This window comes from Anas acuta, chromosome 1 (genome assembly GCF_963932015.1).
Source record: "Anas acuta chromosome 1, bAnaAcu1.1, whole genome shotgun sequence".
NCBI classification, from domain to species: Eukaryota; Metazoa; Chordata; class Aves; order Anseriformes; family Anatidae; genus Anas; species Anas acuta.
In genome coordinates, this window is record NC_088979.1 from 44,039,844 (window position 1) to 44,062,841 (window position 22,998).

General features: G+C 35.7%; 1 protein-coding gene across 19 annotated transcripts in view; it reads right to left on the reverse strand.

The window, feature by feature from the left end:
- Positions 1 to 22,998, reverse strand: part of MYCBP2 (MYC binding protein 2) — a 192,961-nt gene that overhangs the window by 112,437 nt on the left and 57,526 nt on the right. For 12 of the 19 annotated variants that reach the window (XM_068676615.1, XM_068676574.1, XM_068676632.1 and 9 more), the window contains exons 17-22: positions 22,786 to 22,887; positions 20,215 to 20,277; positions 13,316 to 13,423; positions 11,282 to 11,359; positions 6,317 to 6,436; positions 5,835 to 5,916 (exon numbers count right to left, since the gene is read on the reverse strand). In XM_068676615.1, coding sequence (XP_068532716.1) covers positions 5,835 to 5,916; positions 6,317 to 6,436; positions 11,282 to 11,359; positions 13,316 to 13,423; positions 20,215 to 20,277; positions 22,786 to 22,887 — 553 coding nt within the window. The remainder of the gene's footprint in view (positions 1 to 5,834; positions 5,917 to 6,316; positions 6,437 to 11,281; positions 11,360 to 13,315; positions 13,424 to 20,214; positions 20,278 to 22,785; positions 22,888 to 22,998) is intronic. The other 7 variants (XM_068676687.1, XM_068676696.1, XM_068676655.1 and 4 more) reach the window with 4 other exon arrangements.

Consider the following 22,998-nt stretch of genomic DNA (forward strand, 5'->3'; position numbering starts at 1 on the left):
TCTGCCAAGCAACATCTTACTTATTAAATGAACAGAAGCTTGAAAAATTGTACCAGATATTTGAGTTTATACCTTCTTGTTACAGGGAACCAGATCAAGTACCTTTTTCAACTAAACTCAGGAATTGCCACTGAATAAAAATGGGTAATTATATTATTGTAGGATTACATTTCTGTTACAGCAGGTACAGTAATAAATATGTGTGTGTGTATAGGCATACAAAATACAGAGCAATGAATTGTAGCATTAAAAAAAAAAATCTGTAGCGAGGATGTTGATTATGTACTTAACAAAATTGTTTAATTGATGAAGTGATCAAATGTGGTTGGTACTCTAGTACAATGACCAGAAGCAATACTGCTGTGGCCCTCCTGAGTTAGCTGTCTACAGAACCATAAAAGAAAGAGAGGGTCCACCCACCTCCAGTAACTGTCTAATGGAGAATAAGGAATTAAAAACCTGTTCTCCATTAAATTCACAGAATTGAGAAAGAACAATCCTCCCCAAACTGTTTTCCTGTATAACGATCTGGACAAGTGTAATATTTGTGCCTCCCAAATATGGACAGGGATAAGAAAATCAATTTACCATTTTAACAAAATAAATGAAAAACAATCAGTAGCATGAGCAAGAAGCAAAGAAAGAAAGATTGCAGTGATGACTCAGAATAAAAAGAGCAAGAGAGACAAAAAGGAAGAACTACAAAACACTACAACTAAAATTTTTATATAAATCACAATGAAACGAACAGGAAACTATAAGAACTGTACCAGAATTTGAGACCTATAAAGAATGGCTACCTACACTTCAAAATTATTTTGGACTGTGAATTTGATGAACAAGTGACTCCAGAATAACTCCATGTTTGGGAACTCTGACCCTAGAGAATAGGAGCACTATATATACTTACTTGTATGCACTTTCAAAAATAAGTTAATCTAATGAAATAAGAATAGATTGTTTTATGTTGGAATAAAGAAGTGTCAGCCCACATTTACCTAGCAATTCTTTAGCAGCTGATGTGCAAAAAGAGGGGTTACCTGTGTGTTCTGCTTTTAGCTACACCGAAGGCAAAAAAGTAGGAGGAAGAAGAGTATGTTCTAAAGGGTAAGAGAAGGGAAGATGTGGACACATAGAAACGTGGAACAGAGGAATATAGTATGAAGACAGAATAATGACCTGAGAGGGAACACATATAGAAAGAAGTGATTCCTTTGTGGAGAACGTTTGCTTGAAGTGGGTGACTGTGAGGGAAATGGATAGACTGAAGAGCAGCACAGAATTTGGTAGAGGACACAACACATGACATTCATAAATTTGTAAGTCTTTGTTGGCCTAAAAGCACAAGGGTTTGGACACTAGTAAGATAATGAATACACATACAAAGCTAAGTTTGGCAGCAGCAATGATGAAATATTTTAAAAACAGAAGGAACAATACTGAGACATTGTTCAACCTCCATTAACTTTACGAAAGCTCAGAAAGGTACCGAAGCAGAAAAAAAAACATAATTAAAAACTAACGAAAAAAACACTTAGAGTGAAAAATTTTCACAATTAATTTTTGTACAGATGGCCAGAAAGCAGTATTTGCCCTCTAATCTCACCACTACGATGTCTACTCTGGCAAATAAATACAACAATTTACATTAAAAAAAAAACCAAACAAACACAAATCTTATTCCATCTATCAGCTATATTACCTGAAAATTGAGTATAATATATGCTTAGTAACAGCAGAGCAAAAATGAACAAGCAACTAAAGTAGACAGATATAGCATGTTATACTTGTTAGCCCTTTTATTAAGATCACCCAATTTTGGAATGGCTAACTACAGCACACCTACTACAAAAATGAATCGGGAAAAAAAGACACTTAACCACATAAAAAAATACAGTAAAACTGCTTAAGAGTAATATTTTTTGCTTCATAAAACTAGGAGGAATTTGGAAAAATACAATAAACAGGGTAGACTGCCTTATATGGAATGTGAGAACTGTGATACAATTATTTTCCTATCCACTGAAACTCGGCATAGCAAAACAATGTAGACCCTTAAGAATCTAAGAGGCCCTTTGGGCTAAGTTTTGACAAGCACACTTTCTGCATTTGAGAAGTATTCTTCTCAGAAGGATTTGAAGGACACTGTGTCAAAATCACAGTTTCTCTGGCTTCTGGATGAGACACAGGCACTTGGCAGAGATCAATCACAGACCAAGCTTAGCTATACACATAGCAACCTGAGATCCCCTGGGAAAACTTAAGATTGCTGAATGAAAAGCAGCAGATACACATGCATTAGCTAACTCAGGATCCTACAAGAAGTCCAGATACAATTTAGGCTACCCACAGTGAAACCCTCCTCTGTCCTGAAGGGTAAGCACGTCTGGCGGGAGATGTGATGTGCCCTTCAACAAGACGTCCCGCAATAGGTGCCTGAATGATAGCTGTCCGTGGTAGATGCCCAGCCGATAGCTGGCTGGCAGGTGCACAACATTTTACATGGGGCTGCTGACCGTGGTGCTGTAAGATCAGGTTCACCATGGGCTATTTGTTACTGTGTACTGTGTCAAAAGAAAACTACTGTAAATTGCAGGCAGAGCTGGACAGTACAGGGGTTAAAAAAAATAAACAAAGTGGAGATCTTTATATTTTAGATGTAAATGGAAGCTTGGTGAAAAGATGTAAGTAAGACCTGCAGTCCACAACTGAAGTAAAATACTTGGACAATGCACCTAGAAATAGTCTTACGGGACACGTTTTGTTGTAGAAACAATAGAGTAGTCTTTACCCTTTGTCTTCTCATAGAACATATCTGACTGTTCATGCTCAAGTATTTCTTCCATGTCATTGTTGACCCTTCGGAAGCAAAGATACATCAGGTTTGTTCTACTTCAGTGGTTCCATTTTTGGAGCTTGACTGCTAAGTGCTGAAAGCAACAGCAGGTACAAGAAATGCAAGCAAACTTTGAACACTAACAGAAAGATCCTGAAGTTTTAAGTCACACTTTCTTGAGAGAAGCATCACCAAGGAACAGTTCCTTGCTTATGCAAACACAAGATGCACAATTTTTAACCAATACTAGATACCACAATGTGTTTCTTGCTTCCACTGAGTTTCTATCCACCCATTCAGCATCTAGTTTGAAGAGCAGGGGATGTCAAATCCTTCACGTAGCAAATATCTCATCAACATCTACTGCTGTGGATTTTACAGCAGAAAGCCTATGCAGACTAGTTTAACAGCTCCAGCATACTGATATGGAAAAAATGGTCTCCCAGGAACCAGATCACTTGCTTCTGTATGTCGTCCATCTGTGAGTGACTAAAGCCTTTGCTGAAGAAAAAACATCATCATCCTGTGCATATTGCTTGTTCACACCATTTCAGTTCTGTCAATGGTTTATTGAGAATCATGTCATCCTGTTCATCTGCTGGTTTGTTTGCTTGTGAACACAGAAAATAATAGTCTGAAGTCTTTTTAGGGCATGTAACACGCCTTATTCTTTCTGGAGTAGTACAAAGAATTTGTGGTGCTTATCACTGTCTAAATGAGGAGTCCAGAATCCCCTTAATTAAGGAATAAGACATGTCTAGACAGTTGTGCAGAATTCAAAATAGATGAGCATTTTCAAGACTCACTACTAATTCTTTACCGTGAAAGACAGAAGTCTCTGAAAGGATAAGTCATCACTTGCTGCTCAGAAACTTCAATCATTACATCATCTGGTAATGAAGATGGCTCCCTCACATGAAAATGAGAGTTGTTGCATTTGTCCTGTCGGTTTTTGATTTCAGGGGCCACCATGTATGAGCTAGGCTTCCTAAACAGTATCTCCTCTTTTTTTTTTTTCTTCCCTCTCCTGGGAACACAGAAGATCACCAGTTCCTGGATTCAGAAGACGATGGTCTTCCTGAGGTCAATACAGGCAATGTGACACACTGCATGACTGACATACCACTGACCTGGCTGGAGCTGGCCATCTCAGCACCACTGCGTCCCAACTGAGGTGGAACTCTGCATAAGGATTCCCTGTTTCCTTCTCTGAGTCCCTTACTGTGAGGACAGAGGAGTGATCTCTACTTAAAGCTGGAAAAAGAAGTACATCAATGAGGAAATCATCATCTGAATGATGGTGCTAAACAGCAATATAGTACTACAGCCAGTTCTCATGCACAGGACATTTTCCAAATTTCTTCAAGGCTTTTTTCAGACATTGTCTAGGATCTGCTGTGGAATGATACAAAGGTCAGTGCCAAGCTGCTCCTCAGCTTCTAGGACTGGTCAGGCACTATCTTTTCACACAGGATGTTTCACGTTCTCTTCTAGGATCTCATTTGGTCTCCATCCAGTTTCTGTCTAAATAAGCAACAGACGCGGCGTTTACTGCCTGGAATTCTGACAAATAGTGCAGATAGCCCTGATGCCTTCAAAAAAAAAAAAACCCAAGCAATTTCATTTAAGTTGGAAATGGGAGACAGTGTTACCAATACAAACGCCACTGCTTTTTGTACCTCTTCAAAGAACAACTAGCCTTACCCTAGGAGTGACTTGAACTGCCTGCTAAAGCAGTTGCAGCTTCCAGTATCCATGAATTTCCAGGAATGAAAAAGACTACTGTCATGTGGCCCTATTACAGGCAGAAACAGGGACAGCATTCACCAGTCTAATGCAGACTGGGTAAGTGTAACAGTTTAGAGACTACCATTTGGCACAGCAGCCAATGCAAAGTAATGTTTCCTATTCACTTTCATTCTTCCTTCCCTCTCTCCCTTTGTACAGTGAATGCAATGGAAGATTTAAGAAGATGATGATTTCTTCAGAAACTTGACAAAAGAGACTATTTGGAAGTCTTGCAAGAGATTAGGAGGATAGATGTTCAAGCAATTTTTATTTCACTGTTACAAAAGAAACAACAGAACTGAAGACAAGTCATGGATGTTCCCTCTATATGCCTTTTATGTAAGGATATTGGGCATTACTGGACATACCCAAAGCCTCAATGATCCCTACTATTAAAAATCCCATCTTACACGCATGTCGTATATGGGCATACCCAAAGAACAAAAGTATTGTATTTCCTTTTACTGCAAAACATTGATTATCTACTTCAATAAACAGACGAGATACTAAGAGTGAGATTCAGCTTCCCATTAGAGACACCTGTATTTAGTTGTCTGTGTTCTCACTATAGGCAATGGAGATCAAGGCAATATATTTTACAGAGCTACTCAATATATCTAAATTAGGTAAGTGGCAGCTGATTAGTCAAATAGTTCTCCAGACTCTGTTGACTTCTCTATTTCCACTGACCACAAAAAACACGTCACTCTCATGAGGACCTGGAAAGTAAGTGCCAACAACATGCAGCTGAGACTCAAACTTTGTGATTTAATTTTGGAAACTATTTAAAAACAAAGAGTCAGAAGCAAACTACTGCCAGTAATGTAACAAAAATAGGTTAATCTCAGTTTATAACCTCATAGTACTTTAATTATTGCATATGCAATATTTTCCAGAAATAATGATACCGTAAGTTTTCCCTTATATATGGGCAGAGAAATAAAGAAACAGAAGCATTTACAACCCAATTATCAAAGCTATATGAGTAACTACACACACAAGTCTTTACATATGGAACAAGTTACCTACACAGTACAACAGTATGGTTACTACTAACAATGGATCTACCCAACGGGTTTATGGGGAGCAAGTGCAGAACCTAACTGGGAAAATATATGAGTTTTCTCATTTCCTAGCTACAGAGAAATTTAGCCACTTTTTATACAGCAGAACAGCAATACACAGCCATGCCTTGCGATTACCGGCTTACCTGGAATTAACATCACCATGTCCAAGTTGCCCATGCTGCCCATATCCAAATGTGTAAACATCACCATTCTCCATCAAAACCACTGAAAACCAACAAAAAAGAACAATATTTTTCCTGAGATATGTATGTGTTAACAGTGTACTGCACCACTGCTGGTTAGTCTTTCTAGGCAGGATAGTTACCAATTGTTACTGGAACACCATAAGATCTATACCGTCTTCCACAACCCACCACAGCTAGCATCTCTACACAGGGATACAGCTGTGCCATGCAGTTGTTACCAAATGGCTCAAAAATTGCTTAAAAGCTCTGATATAATTCCATATATGGTATTTCTGTGGTGTCTTGCACTGTTGAAGGACAATGTAGTATACTACAAAATGATAGTGCAACCTTTTTCAAACTTCAAAAAGGAAGGAAGGGAGGAAAGAAGGAAGGGAGGGAAGGAATCTACAGTATAATTAGTATTTATTTATTTTTACCTGAATGGTGAAATCCACAACTGACTTGTACAGCTCGCAGTTCACAGTCAAAGCGGACAGCCCCTGGTGGATAGGTTGTGATTTTGCTTGCATCCTTCTCACCCCTTTCTCCACTTCCGTCTATAAACAAAACTTGTAATTATATATCATGTCTTCCAAAAATGTTATGTTAGGAGGAGGAACAAGAATAGTCAATAATCCCCACCCTGCCATTTGTAAGGTAGGAGGAGGAACTCACAGAATAGTGAGAGAAAGAGCTCAAAACAAGTAATCAAAGGAATTAGGAACAAGGAATCATCTGAAAGATGACAGAAGCTCTACTCCTGAACGATCTACTGCATCAAAGTTACACACACAAAAGGAAAATAGCACATCCTCTAAAGCAGAAACTTCTGAAGAGCAGAAAAAAACGATGAGCAAAACAGGAAAGTGCAATAACTTCAGAAGTTTTGCTTAATAACCATCACTTCTGTTCTTCAAGGAAATAACATTATCAATTACACAGAAAGCACTGTACTTGAACACAACAGGTATAGCCTAGTCTGGCTCATTCAATCTCTACTTGTTAAGGATTTTACTTGACTCCAACTTGGCCCTGCTTTACATAACTAACAATTAGTTACACAATTAAACTCTAACAACACTGATATACTCACTACCACCATGTCTGTTTCTGGTCTACGATGAATTTTAGACATTTCTCTGATTTCTGTTATTAAGTATGCAGTACATTATTGGTTCCTATAATCAAACAGCACTTTTATCAGATAACAGTACGGAAGTGACAAGTAAGTTTATTATTTATCAACTTCTTGAAAGCCACTATCTTGGGAAAAAGATGTTTAAGTCTGTTAACTAGACTGTAATTAAACTACATTGTCACGAGGTCACAAAGGAACGTGGTTTTGTAACACCAGCAGGAAACTAATATGACAGAGAAAGAGAACGTGCTCAGCACCACGGAGACACTTATACCTGTGAAGGAGGCTGGCAACAAAAGCTATGAAGAAAATGCATTTTTGTAATGACCAATGCCATATATGACTGCAGTATACACACATTACGAAAGTGGGCCAAGTAAACACACCTGTAGCTACTGTTACAAAATCCTTTTAAACTAGAGGCTTCTCTAGCACAGAGAAGGAGGAGAAAAGTGAAAAATAAGTGCACCCAAGAGATTCTACATTGCTTCTGTGATAATTCTGACCAATTACTACTACCTTATTAGCAAAATTCTTACAGAGAAACAACTGCTCCTGAAAGCACTTGATGTGTTGTTAATTCAGATCTGTATTAAATGTTTCTACATGCTTTCCTGAACAACTGTTAGTGGAAGTCTAGACTCTGAGCATTCGTTATTTACTATGTGCACATAGTAAATACTTAATAAATACATAGTAAAAAAATGCATAGTAAAAAAAAAAAAACAAAAAAAAACTTGCAAATCTTTCAAAGTAAATTCAACACATCACAAAATAAATAAATATATAAATAAATAACAAATCTTCCTTTTAAAAAAAATGTTATTTTCTAGTGATGACTGGGTACAGAAGATAAATGAATCTCCATGTACTTTGCATCTGTACAGAAACGATGCACAGAGGTATTAAGTAATGCCTTTTAAAAATTAGGTTAACAGAATAATAAACATATCCTTTCTAAAATGCTGGCAGCCTTCATCAGAAGATTTACACCAACACTCCACGTTGGGTATGTGTGAAATGGAGACATGGTAAAGGAATTGTCTAGATCTTATAACTGCCATGGGAATTTTGATTTTTTTCCAATAGTGTCACTTGGGTACTACCAGACTGTATATACATTAGAAGAAATGTTTCTGAAGGCCTGTCTGCACATTTATTTGTAAGGAAAAAAAAATACAAAGAGACTATTTAACAAAACAAAAAAAAAAAAAAAAAGAAAAAGAAAAAAAAAAAACAAAACCCACACCTGAAAAAACATGTATTTTTTTCTAGTCATATAATTCTGCTTTAACATGCTTCTACTATTTCAGTTAGTAATTTGGCTACTTCTCAAAACCTATCAACTTTTTATACCAACTTTTGTATTAAACTGTATATGACAAAGGAATCAATAGATGGTTCTAAGGGCTAATATTGCTGCCATAATATTTTATTCAGGAAGCAGCCTACTTACTGCTTCCCTCTTTCACACATACTTTTCTAACAGAGCAACGTGAATTGTTCTCGAAGGTCACCTGTGGCCCCTTGTCTCTCCTCCACCACTCATGGCTGTGCTGACAAATGTAAGCTCTCCCACTGTGCAAATGCACTTTGCAACAGTCATCTGCCAGGAAGGCACATGTCTACTATTTATGTTATGGGCTGTATGTGCTTCCCAAAATGAAACTAACTAGACACACAGCATAATATGATAACATATTATGCATAAGGAAATGCTAAATACTATTGTGTACGATGTAGAGAAAACAACATTGACATGAAAATAATTTTCTGCATTTCCTTATCCAAGAAACAGATTTATTTTAAAGGAAAAAGATTTACAGAGTTGGGACTTTTGAGTTCCATAGCTAACTTGTCAAAGTCTTTAAGAATGCAGGAATGGGATGTGTCTTGAACAAATATAACTGTGGAGACACATGCTTGCTTTTCTTCAAACAATTGTGCACATACTCATTTCATTAGAAGTAATACCAAAGCAACCTGAAGGGGAAAGCACTGAAAGAAACACTAATGAAGCAGAGGAAGCTTCAAGCAAGGAAGTTAGTACTTTCAGTGTTATCCAACTGAACTTCCACTTTGTCTCTTTCAACTCTATGAAAGAGAAGAAAGCACTGGGGGAAAGCTCCAAAATGCTTCCTGCTGTCATCACTGAGGGGTGGGTGCTACGAACAGCTTCACAATGCTGTTTTTTCAACTTGGATACCTTACACACTTAGGGAAGAAAACTGTGCTAACTGGTATGACTATTAACAACACACAAAAACACCCCCCAACTCCCTTTTCCTTAGGGAAAAGTTTCTGAAGACAATCTTTTCCCCTGTGCTCAGAAGCTCTCCTGGTTAATACTGCTACCACAAAAACAAACAAACAAACAAACAACTTTCCACTGTTTTCCAGCAACAAAGAAAAAACTCATTCAGTTCTAGCAGCAAGTAAAGTCATGAGCTATAGATGAGAGTTCTTCTGGAGAAAAAAAATATTTTACAAAATGGCACCACTGAACCTGGGCCCAGACCTGAGGCAAACCATTTTGTTGGTTTCCCGCTGCTGCAGGAAGGGTGATGGTATTTGCTTTTTTCTCAGGGACCATTTCTAGAGGAGGGAAAAAGCGCTTCCAAGGATGCTAAACATGGTTCTTCTCCCCACAGATGAAAAGCTTTAATTGTGCATACTTGTGAACATAAAAATTTCATAGAATAACTATCTCGTAATAATACCACACCATTTGTCAACGTTTCTTTATTTAAGTTCAGCAGAGATCACCCAAATAATGCCTATCAGTCAAGTTACTGGTTAGTATTTGTGATGTTCAATCCTCACGGGATGGTCTCAATGCTTTAGTATCTACAGGCTCTATATACCATATTACTCGAACAAATCAGCCTGTGACTACAACTTGACTGCCCACCACAGACTGCAGTTGAAATATCGGTAAGCAATATTATAGCTACAGTGCAAGAGGTACAGGAGGGAAAGGAAACACACTCTGGTTGTAAAAATCATTCCTCCTACAAGGGGAGGAAAATAAGCAAGTCCACTGAATGCTTGAGAGGTGGCTACCCAGCTTGGGTGAAATATGACTTGCAGAATCTCAAGTGCATGACACTTATGATAATGTGGTAATGTATTTGCATTCTAATTATAAACTCAATAGCAACAACTCTGTCCTAAATTTTTGTACCAGTATTGGCAAGCAGGTTTTGTTCAGTGTTTTTCTCTGGTAAGTGCTTCAAACTCTCTTTTCCTTACCCTTAAAGTTAAAAAGTAGAACATAAATTTTCTTGAACACACTAATTTTGGATTAGCATTTACAAAATCATTGTTATATAACTTGTTCCATCTCTACAATTTCAGCTTCTTCTAACCTTTGTCCTTCTGGTATTTGTTTTCATATTCTTTGGATTATATATATATATATTTTTTATTACCACTACTACAAAATACAGGAAAAAGGCAGTGTTTGCTACAGAAGCTTAACTGACTCAAGGAGCTTACTTTGCTTTTAATTTCCACTCAATTGATTTCTATAGTTGAAAAATGTACAGACTTCTGCAGACTTTAATCTTGTTTACGCAAGATCCACAATGATAAAGTCCCCTGGGACTGGAAATATGGACTGGGAAGTCACTATCTTGTTACAGAATGAGGATGAAGGACAAGCTGATTTCTCTTCTTAATTTCAAAGCATTCCATGATTACCAAAGAAGGTGGTGCCTACTCCTTTCTATTTGTGATGAAGATGCAGACACAAATTAGAAAGATTAGGATTATGTTAGATACACATTTTTTGTAATAAGAATCATCTTTATATGCAGACCCTATAAATGTGAAATGAGTGGATGACAGTGGCAAGCCTTCCAGATAATGGCTATTCATGATAAAGGAGTTTTTAAATGAAGAATTCAACACAGTAATTCCACAAATAAAAGCCATGTAGATTTGATAATATACCAATGTACGATGTACAATTTTTTAAATTAGACCACAACTGTCATCCCTGAAGCAGCTGTTCCCATTCAAGTTTAAATAAATATCATTATCAGGAGAAGATACGCAGCTGAAGACTGAGAAGCAGGAACAGGTATCTGCAAGTCTAGTCCTTGCCTCAACAGTGTTACCAGCTGAAATGCATTTTCCCTGCAAGAAGATCTTGAAAGTCTGATTGATGTGAATTGTTAAAAGACTACCTTACCAGAAACACTTCAAGTAAGAACGCTGTCTTGGAAAACATCACATTCAAAAATGAGACAAAAGAGCATACCCATTTCAATGTTGGAGTGTCCTTTTCCTGAAGTCAACATCCCTGCCTCAGATTGCTTGAGATTATTGATTTTATCTTCTGCATATAGTAAGAGAAGCAGATGAAGAATGTCTTAAAATGAGGTATATTTCTTATCCTTTCCATGATTTTCACCTCACCCCTTATTTGATAGCAACCCACTTCACCAGTTTTCCTTTGTTAGGAGGGTATTTCTAGTTTCTAGTGGAATTTACGGCCTTCTTTCTGGAAGCCATCTTCTGTGGCAGAGAAGGGTTCTCAACATTTACTTCTTAAGACATTACACAAGACAAATCTTCCTGATCTGTTTAGTATGAGACAGGAAAAAAAAAAACTAAAAGAAACAGAATTTCTTTACATATGGCCTTCCTTAAGGAAAAATAAATGGTCGGTTCTACAGAGTGTATCTAACTAAATTCTTCAGCACAATGCAGACTTTTGCATTGTCTGTGCTAACACACCCCAAGAAATAAATGTTAACCTCAAACTGTGACTAATGCACATACCTCTTATAAGGAAATATTTAATGTAGCTACTCAGAGCTAAAGAGAGCTCCAACTACTAACACATGCCAAAAAATAAGAGGTAGGCAGGATGAACATACTTCTTCATGCACTTTCTTATAGGGTCACGGGCTTGCATGCAATATACCTAGCGGAAGTACCCAGTTCAAGAAAATTGGTTATCAGCCAATTGTGACTCAAATGACAGCACTCAGATTTTGTATGATTTGCCTTTCAGCATGAAATCTCTGCCAGGGAGATAATGATAAATTTTATTTAAATGGTAAAGTGCAGATGATATGTTATCCAGGGAGACTAGAAGATACTATGCAAAAACAAAGGACCAGATTCTGTTTTCATTCCCCTAAAAAAAACTTGAGATAATTTCATTATCAGGTATGTTCACAACTAGGTAGGCCTATCACCCCTCTTCCCCACTGAAATCATATCCCAGCAGTCTTCAAATTGTCGTACAATTTGTTTCTATACATGCCAAATGCAAATCACTAACTTGCATGAATTCAACTTGAAAGCCACTATAACAATTCTTTTCAATTTTTTTTTTAGCTATTCTTTAAAAATGTTGAAACATTCTTGGCCCACACCATTTTAGAGCTTTCTGATTACTTTGATCAGGTCTGCAATCTGCATTTTACAAACATATCCTAAATAGATATGTACACACATCTATACACAGATACAGACAATGATCAAATTTGATACAGTTCAACTATAGACATTGCAGCTGAATTTTTTAGTAATATAGTATTTCTTCAAAAAAAAAAAAAATCACACCTAAACACATTACACACTTTGAAATTAAATTTTTACTGAGTTGGCTTTCCAGACATACCAAAATTTCAGAAATATCAAAGATAACTCCTTACATTCTGAAAAAGAACTATTTAGTTCATGAATATTGCAACGTAAAAACTGTACTCTGATTTATACTTTCCCCATTCAAAGCTAGCGAAAAAAAAAAGTGTTATTTACATTATTTTAAATATTTGCTTTCTTTAAAAAAGGTTTGTTAATAGACAACATACCTATGAAAAACTCTTATGCTAGAATTAGCAAGTATAGAATTTATGTTAAAGGAATCACCCCAGATGCACTGCACAGAAGTTCAAGAACAAACAAAAACACTAACAGTACTAATGTCACAGCTGAGTCACTGGAAGGTGTGAAAGTTTCCTACAAATGAAAGAACCTTAGAAATGAGACAAGCTTAGACATGAGAAAAGACACAGGAAAGCAATGCATTTTTCAACTAAGAAAAAAACGGGGGGAAAGGAAAACAAAGATAACACAGACTACCAAACATTTACACTTAAAAAAATAAAAAGTCAACATGTAAATGCGTTCTCTTTCTCCTCAGGTAACAAAATGCTAACAAGAAGAAAGGCAGAAGCCATTTTGTGCATTTCTTTGAAAAGACAGATTCAGCGCATGGAAGAGGTGAGGTGGGAGGATCGGCTTATTTCCACCCTAGCTGAAAAGGAAGTCCAAATACCTTTGTGCTTGTCCCGTTTATGCTTTAGCTGTGCTGGATGGGGTCTGATTCTGGCTAGAGCCTGTTCTCGATGGTTCATAAAAATAGGACCAGGAAATACAAGGGGGCCTGAGGAGAAACATTTTGCACATGCATAGGAAAGCTCACAAAATGGAAACAGTGTGTTAAACAAAATTCAAATTAAAAGCAATGACAAAAAAAGAGTAATTATATAATAAATCTTGTTTGTCTAAATTCAAAAAGCCCCAATGAAAAGAAATTCATATCTCTTTATAATAAGACCAAACTAGTATGCATAGAAACAGTGAACATCCCACAGTGATAGCTTTACCTAAATCTTAAAGTATGAAACTCTACTGTAATGGAACTGTAATGGAAACACAGACTCACAGTGGAGTAAAATTTGATAGCAAATATACATTACTGTTTTTAATAGTATAAAAGATTAATTAGCATGTCTTACTTCCTACAATATTACATTCAAAAACAATAATTTGGATTATCACCTTATCAGTGCTGAATTTAAAGAACATAGCCACACAACTGCTTATCATTACCACATTTAAAATTCATTTATCAATTATAAAGAAAACAGCAATCCAAAAATAACTGGTTCCATGAGTAAAATTATTCAAATATGATTGTTTTTCTGATCTACTTATCAATCTTGCAATCTATTTAAGTCATTCTTTGAATCTTTCCCATCTATGTAAAAGTCAAATCTTCAAGAGAAGATTCATATTTAAAGAAAGCAATAATGTATTTATTTAAAGTTTTCTTCAGATTTTTTTATTTTTAATCTAGACCCATGCATAGCTATATTAAGTTTAATCAAAGCTGATTATATGTAGATAATGGAACAGCAATTTTTTGCTTAAATCTGTACTTTCTACTCTACTTTTAACCTTTCTACTAAAGGTTAAGTCTGCACTCAAGAATTTCTTTGGAAGCATCTCCTACTTCTGGAAGTCAGACATCACATGGAAATCATAAAAAAGGAGCAACTAATTCTGATAAATACCCCACACCATTCCACAGGTCTCCAGACCCAGTCAATGAATAGTCTTTAAAAAAAAACTCCAAGTCAGGCTTTGTGTCACATTTTAAGTGGATTATATGAACCTTTGAAAATTAGTATTCCCTGTTCTTCCCCAAGATTCCCATAGGTAATCTTTATTTACAAATTAATTTAGGCTAAATTTCAGTAAATGCTTATTGTCTCAAGTATCCTTCCGTCAGCTTTACACCATCAGACCTCTCACTGATAGGGAACAGTATGAACAGAAATTTAAGTGGAAGTTAGGCCAAATCTACCAGGATTTGGAACCTGCAGATGAAGAAACTTCACACACTGAAGTTGACAAAAGTTGACTTTTTAAAGCTGACTTAAAAAACTATAAATGTGTTAAAAATTAATTATTACCTTTCCTTTCAGCTTTAAATTTCCTACATATGTTACCTAATATAATGTCTAAAAACCTCATTAGGCATCTATGTCTTTTATATACAGCACAGATTTTTGGTTTCATTCAACCATGGAGGTTTTGGTTCAACCTTGGAGTCTCTTTACCCTGTTCAACCAGAATAGGTCAACTTGCTAATTAAGAACCAACTTCTCCTTATGACCAAGAATTATCATTTGCTTTTGATTTACCTTCATCATGAAGCTTCTTCCTCTAGCTGTCTTGCTGTTTTCCTACTTTTCAGTTTCCTATCAATCCGAGCTTCTGTTTAATAGATTCTTAATACCACCCCATATTCTCAGTTACAATTTTTGGCAAAGACTACCTTCTGCCAGGCCACTTGCTATGCTTAGCATCTCACCTCCTAGTACTTAAATTCACACAGAAAATATTATCGCCTTCTCTCTTTCAAGTTGGAAGGGAGGTACTGAGGCAGACCAGGAAAAGTCAAGAAAGGGGAGAGAGACAAATGACAGGCAAATTACAAAAGCTAGGAATGTTAGGAGGACAAAAGATACTGAGAAAAGCTAGGTGAACAACAGGAGGAAACAGAGTGGAGTTGAAAAAGAAAGATAATGATGGAAGACTGGGACTTGCTTACTACTGAGAAATTCCTAATGAAATAAAAAGCCCAAGAAATAGAGAATGGACCTGACAATATGACAAAAGTGAAGCTTGAATTAGAAAACAGTCACAAAAAAAGATCCAAGGACTGCAAAGAGTGCAGGTATGAAGTATGTGGGTCTAAGGTATCTGTAGGTAATCAGAGTATGTGATCTCTAGATAATTTAGACAAAAAATTTCCAAAAAAATTCCAAAGTTCCAGAAAATGCCTGCATAACATATAGCCCAGGGGACTGGATGCAGCCCTGAAAGCAATCTTTGGCATTTTGGTGTTAAGAGCAAAGATGGCAAGAGAGAGAATTTCAGAAGGACAGAAGGAAGCTAAGTATGTTAGGGTAAGTAAAAGAATTATTAGAAATTTGGGAGATAAAGAATATTGGGGATGCATAAAAGGATGGCAGCATACTGCTACTACACTGCTGCCTATAGCTGCGAAGCCCCTCAACTGAATTTCATTCCCCTAATCAATACGATGACTCTATAAAGGTGTCCAACCTTCCGACTAAAGCAGCTTTGCTTCTGGATATTCCTATATCCGATGCGTTCCCATCAATTACATGAGGAACTCAAGTCCAAAATAAAGTTAAATACAGTATCTCTTCATTTCATAATAATTTGTATCCAATCCATGGAACAGAACGAGTATGTCTATCATTGTTTTTGGCTGTTTATGCATGCTAGATCTGTAACGTAATGAGAATATCATAGGAAATATCTGCATTTTGATTGTATTATGATGTCTGAATGTTCAGTCATGTGCTGTGAAGAACCTTCTCTCCCTTGAATATAACACCACAAGACACAAACCGATCGCACAATTCATAAAGACTGTATCTACTTTGTACTTACATCAAGAGTTGCCTGTACAAAGGCAGCAGAGTTTAAGTGCTATTAATTATTTTGGCGGAATGATTCAGCCATACACCATATGCTTCCTTTATTTTGTTAAAAAATGCAGAAAATCATTCAAAAAACTCTTCCAGAAGTTTCTAATGTAGATTTACATAGGGAATAATAACCTATTATTCAGTTATTTTACTAGCTCAGGTTAGAGAGTTAAAGGAATGACAGCCACTAGTAAACTGTAATGTTGCTATTTTAAATCAGTTGCTGTATGGTGCAAAATGCTATTCACTCTCTCCCTTTATTTTTTATAGAATGTTTTCCCATAGCTCCCAAAGCAAACATCTCTGAGCTATAAATACTAGCTTTTCTTTCTAGGTCCTGCAGGATCCAGGCCTTTCAAAATGGACTTTGGCAGTGAATTAAAAGCATAAAGCAAAAATTGTTAATCAACAGAAGTAATTTTATTTTCTAGAAAAATAGAATTTGTTTATTAAACAAAGCAGTTGACTATGGGATAACAGAGTCTCTGTACACACACTTAAGTGATTTTTTGTGTTCTAGGCCATCTAAGCACTTTGGCAGAATTTCCTCAGAGTTTTCTATCTGATTTGTATTGTTTTATGCATATTTTGATCTCTTCTAGTATCATTCCCTAAACAACTGTTATTTGGCTGGTTGTAATTACAGAGGACTGAAATTAATGCTCTCAAATGGTTACATAGTATAGACCAATGCACTGAATGTAGCAGGTTATGTGAAAAAAAAATACACAATCACATCATTAAAAATTGTATCATAATGTATGTACATAAGCAATATAAATTAAGGTTGCACAGGAAATCTAATATCTGCCACTTGTTGGTGTTTGATTTCACACTTTATTTATGTTCTTTCAAACATAGTAGCTTTTCAGCACTTATTTACTAACTGAATCTCCTCGTTTGGATGACACTTTCCATTGTAAATCCCTATTTTTGTCTTCTTGAGTGTTTGTCAGAGAAAGAACAGACTGTTTTAGGAACTAATAAAATACAGAGACAAACGCTTAATATACAAAAAAAATACCTATCTAACAGGTCAACAGTACATAAACATTTAAGGTTATTTCAAAAAATGAAACTGAGGACAAATAGTTAAAAGTGGAACACATTTTACTATGATACTAAGATATCCATACTTGTAGGTTTAAAGCAAAAAAGAAACAAACAAACAAAAAACAATCTTAATAATCCTACAAGGCCATATTAATTGTTAACTGCACATTCTTTAAAACTGTGTTTTTTTCAGATGATGAGTGGCAATTTATTATCACAGCAGAAATATTCGTGTAAATTGACACTATGTGATGCAGACACTAAGGTTCATTTTTGTTTTATTGTCCTCTGCTACAGTTTGCTTCTTCTGTTCAAAACACTGAAAGTAAAAATGGATTATATTCCTCTTCCTTTGTTCTTACAGTTCTTTTCTACTGACAGTTAAGGTGTATAAATCAGGTCTGGAGGAAAAATTGCTAGGGCTTTTTATGGTGAAAAAGAGAGGCAGACTAGCCAATACAAGCATGCAAGACAACTGGGATGGGTATGAGAAAATGAGATGGAAGTAACATTTATGATAATAATTTTGGCACTTTCTGTCTTCTAAATACTTGACCGTGTACTTATTGTTAAACAAATGTGAAAGATGCATTTCTGTATGTACAAACATAAGATGAACTAAACCACTATATATAAAGCAACTGCTTTCACTAAATCTATGGCAAATCTGAGTTCTAAACCAATAACAAATATAAAGATTTTCATTTTAAAAATTTGTTTAATTAACAATCATCACCTCTTTCAGACAGAAGTCATAAACTCAAGTACAGCAATGTAACTTCACAAAACCTTACCTGCTGGTAATTAAGGACAAAAACACACAACCTTCTCTTGAAATCTTTCTTAAAACAGAAAGTCAGGTATGAGTTTGATACAAGTACAAAGGTTTTTGTTTTAAGAAACTTTGAAACAAATAAAACTTCTAGGTCCTGAAAGCATCAACATAAATACTTAAATAAATTTATGGAAAAAACTGCACTAATATTAAATGAAAATTATTGCACATGAATAGACAGTTCTGCTGTATATTTAAGTATATGCTCAGCAATGACATATGCTGAGCAAATACATAAGAATATGCTCAGCAAATAACAGTGTTACTGACAAACTCATTTCAAGCTTGTAGTGGCTTGAGCAGATGTTATTTAAACAGATTTAAATGATACTCAGCCTGCCACAGTAAAACTAATTGCTGAAATAACTGAATTAGCTACACTTCAGAAAAGTCTAAAATTGCTCAAATATATGAAGCTTCAGATAATACTGTCTCACTACAGAACAGCTTTGACTAATATCAATCAATTTACAGATTTCTTTTTCTTCCATGTGGAGTAAGATTGAAAGAAAATAATTTTCCCTTTTCTTTATGGGCATCAAAAGGCAAAACCTAGGTTAAACACCAAATCTGTATCTCAGTAGTGATCATCTAAAAGCTTTACATTACAGGCTGAGCAAAAGTAAAGCAGTGAAATATCAGTGAATGAAGAGGCCCTTTGTAATCATCATACCAACAGCTACTTCTGTATCTTTTAGTGTATTACTTAAATATAGCTCGTTTAAAAAGCTGTTTCTAAATTCTCACAGCCTTCTAAAACAAAACAAACACAAAAACCCACCACCAACAGAATTATATTTAAGCAATAAACTGAGTTTCTACTTCTACTACTTCAAATCCCAACCTGAAAAAAATGCAGGGACAGCTCTCCAGATTAGGTTACTCATAAAATGGTAATCTCAGCTTCGTTACAGTTAGTGTGCAATGAGTCCATTAAGGCATAGCTTAATGTCCTCGAGACTAGACAACCAGTGTTTGATAGGAATGGAAAAACAGTCTAACCGTGGTCTGAATGTCCTAACATACAAAACTTCCTCATTGGCAGGGGAAAGAAGACATTGCAACTACTTCTACATTCACCTCTCACCACTCCCATCAAGCCCCCTAAACAGCTTGAAAAAAAACAACAAACATTTGTACATGGTACAGTATTGTACACCGGCTTCTCACCAGATTTTGAGAGACAGTGAAAAGCTGATACAAATCCATCAATCATTATATTGGGATATTAGATGGCTATTAGCATAGCCATCTGTATTCATAGCAGCTTCTAAATTTCTCAAAAGGTCATATACAAGATTTAAAAATGTGGAATTGATTTTAAGCCCTCTTCACTGCCCTTGCCCCACAGCCACTGAGCTAGAAGCTGAGTGAAGCAGCTCTAACACCGTGACCAAAAGGAAGCAAAACTGGCCAACTGAATGTACTGCACTACTTGCTGCACTGAAAAGTCCAGAGGAATTTAACCAAGGCTAAGGAACTCTTAATTTTTTTTTTCAAATACTAAATGTATTAACAGAGACTGAAACACTTTTCCACTGCTAACTTTAAGGCTCTAATACGTCGCTAAAATGAAACTTCTTTCTTGAGTGAAGGAAAAATATCAACTGATTGTAGACTTACTAACGATTTACTAATTGCAATTCTATTCTGGCAAGTATCATCTAATCTATTGTGGCTGTCATTTCTAGACAAAAAAAAAATAAATAAATAAGACACCTTCAGTTTAAACAGCAAAAATTTCTGAAGTTACTAACCACTCCAAGTTGTGCTGCTAAGCAGCACATAAACCCTGTACACTACAACACTGGCAGACTACTTTGATTTGGAAGCTGTTGAAAGATGAGGAATTAACTGCTCTTGATTGAAAATACAGTAACATTTAACTAGGCCCATTCGTATTACAGCTACCAATGACCACTTTTTCATCCCAAAATGCTGAAATTCACACTTCATGTTTGTTGAACAATGCAAATGAAGTTAAGCATACTCATCATCCTCCACAACAGACCTCTTAAAGGAGTTAAATGATTATACCTGTAGACATAGCCTTCAATTTCTCCCTTAATTCCAATGCAGCACTGTTACAGAGGTAAGTAACTGTAACAAAAGTAAATTTGGAGACATTCTAAGTGTACATTTCAAAAAGAATAAAGCTGCTTTTTTTTTCTGTTAAAGGAGCACAAATTAGACAACTTGAAACTTGCAATGTGGAAATCAGTTTACTTCCAATACTGGTAGTACTCTTCAAATACTCTTACGCCTTTTTCCTCCAACTCACTCCTATTTCAACACATTCAGCAGGAGAGGAGTGAGGGGTTTCTTTTTTGTGTGCTTTCTTTGTTTTTGGAATGAAATATTCCCATATTCACTTACAAAGTTTTCAGAGTCATCTTGTCTACAAGACTTTGAAGATCTACTGAGAGAATATTTGTACTGAATAAAGGTCACTACACGTAACTGAAGAGTGATCAGCAACATTCAGTGATGGATGCTATTCTTTACTACACAAGAAGCTATCCATGCTTTGTTTCTCCCTGATCTTGCATAAGATAGCAAATACCACACTTTAACACCCAAAACACTGAAATCATAATCCTAACAAAATCCTACCTACCTGAGGGAAGGCCCCTACAAGAGCTAACTTGGCCTTTAAGCAATCAACCGAAGTTTTCAGAGAAGTGAAAGGTTAAAACCTTCCTTTGGCTCGATGAATAGCTATTTCAGCTCGTGAGGATTTGTTCAGGTAAAAATCCACAAATATTAAAACTTCTGGGTATACTAAGCAGACTGCTTATTCTTTTTTAAAATTAGTATAACTAAGTTTTTTCAGGTTGCAAAACATTTTGCACACCAAAACAAGTATTCCAATCGGCATTTAAATGTTCCCAGTCTCTCCCATGAAAACAGAAGAGCAACATCACTTCTCAAGAACAGTGCTGTTCTTTCCACCAATTCATGGAAAACTACAGCATTTGGATGGATAAGCATCAAAACACCAAATTTTTCATCTAATTAACACTTGATTGTATAAATCAAGATTTCTCTACGTATTCATGAAACACTATTCCCAGCTTAATCGCTTAAGTCATTCTGAACTGAAACAGGACATTAATCTCCACTCTTCCAACTAGACATACCCGCTACCTTCAATATACACAGAGCTATGCAATGTCAGTGCTCTTTGATTCAGATAATGTGGATGCATGCAACAAGCTCTCCAGCAACATCACTTTAACTACAGCCCCCTACACCTATCAAACCAACAATAACAACACGTGCCTAATATCTATCATCTGAGACTTAAATTCAGAACATTTTTAAGAGACACACGGCATACAAAGGGACGGGCTGCTCTGGTTTGCTCTGCTTGTCTTCCCCTTTCCGCCAACTGAAAATTCACTTTCCAGCTCTGTCACTATTACATTTCTGAGACATTTTGGTGTCGTTAGCTGTCTGTAATATTTGACAGCAGCACGCAGGTCCAGCATGACAGAGAAAAAAATAAAGGCTTCCCCCCTCTCTACCTCAAAGCTAAAATTAATTGCAAAGATTCAAAGAAAAATAAATTTTCTGTTATCCTCCAGATCTGTAGGCTCTCTTTTCCTTGTTCCTTACTTGTGATAATGCTAGTAATTTCTTACAAGCAGATGAAATAAAACCAGAAGTTGCTCCACAAGGTTCACTGGCTTGGACTCCAAGAAACAAGTTTGATCACAATGTACATTTTATCTTAGGAAAAAAAAAAACTAACTAAATCTTAAAAGGAGTTATTTTTAAAAAATACAAATCAGACATTAGTGACAGAATCAAAATGTAGCATTACTAACACAGCAGGAGCTTAAACAACATAAAATTTCAATAAAACTGTTCCTCTCCCCAGTGTAGAATAATATTAGCAACTACATCAGCATGCTTCAGTAAAATATTATGAGTTCTATCAATCTAAAATCTCTCAACTTTAATTAATTAAGAGATTAAGATTCTGAGATATACTAAAAAAGAACAGCGCTGAAAACTTGTTTAAATACAGTCTGTTTGTTTAGAACATCAGCAATAATTCCCAAGGTCGGTAATATAAAAAGCGGTAAAATTTTGAAATGATCAAGTGTTTTTTGTTTAATTTCATCAGTGTATTGGATCATTTCAGGCTATTCAAAAAAGAAAATTTCATTTTATAAAACAAGAAATTTTGTCTACTATTGTAGTACAAAAGGTCATTAATAATTTATAATAAATAATTCATACAATAGAAAATGAGCACTGGACAAGCTTTCTGTATAAATCTTTCTGTATAAAGACAGTTTAAGCATTCACAGTAAATAATTATTATTCCATTTTGAAACAACAAAAGTGAAACTTGAATATTAATATTAATACCAAATGCTACTCTTCACCATTGAAATTTTAATGAATTCACATTAACAAATGCATAGACTTCTCCCAATTTTCCTAAAGAAGGCTAAATAACATAAGATAGTTTTTTATGTTCTGATTTGTGTTTGATTACTCTATCAGCCTACTTAGCAAAATTAGTTAATATCCATTCTTAGAAAACAGAGTAAGTTTGCTTAGACTATTCGAGCCTCTCATCGTTAAGTCACTTACCTCTTCCTTCTTCCAATCTATGTCTCCTGTTTACACGCTGCCGCTTTTCTTCTTGCCGTAACTGAAGGTGTTCTTCAATATTAACTCCAGGAACAGGGACAGCTACATTAAGAAAATGAAACAATTTTTAAAGATAGTTTTACATATTAGGAGAGTAATAAACCCCAGTGGAAGTTTAGTAAATGGAAACTGAAGAAAACTTCCTACCTGCCC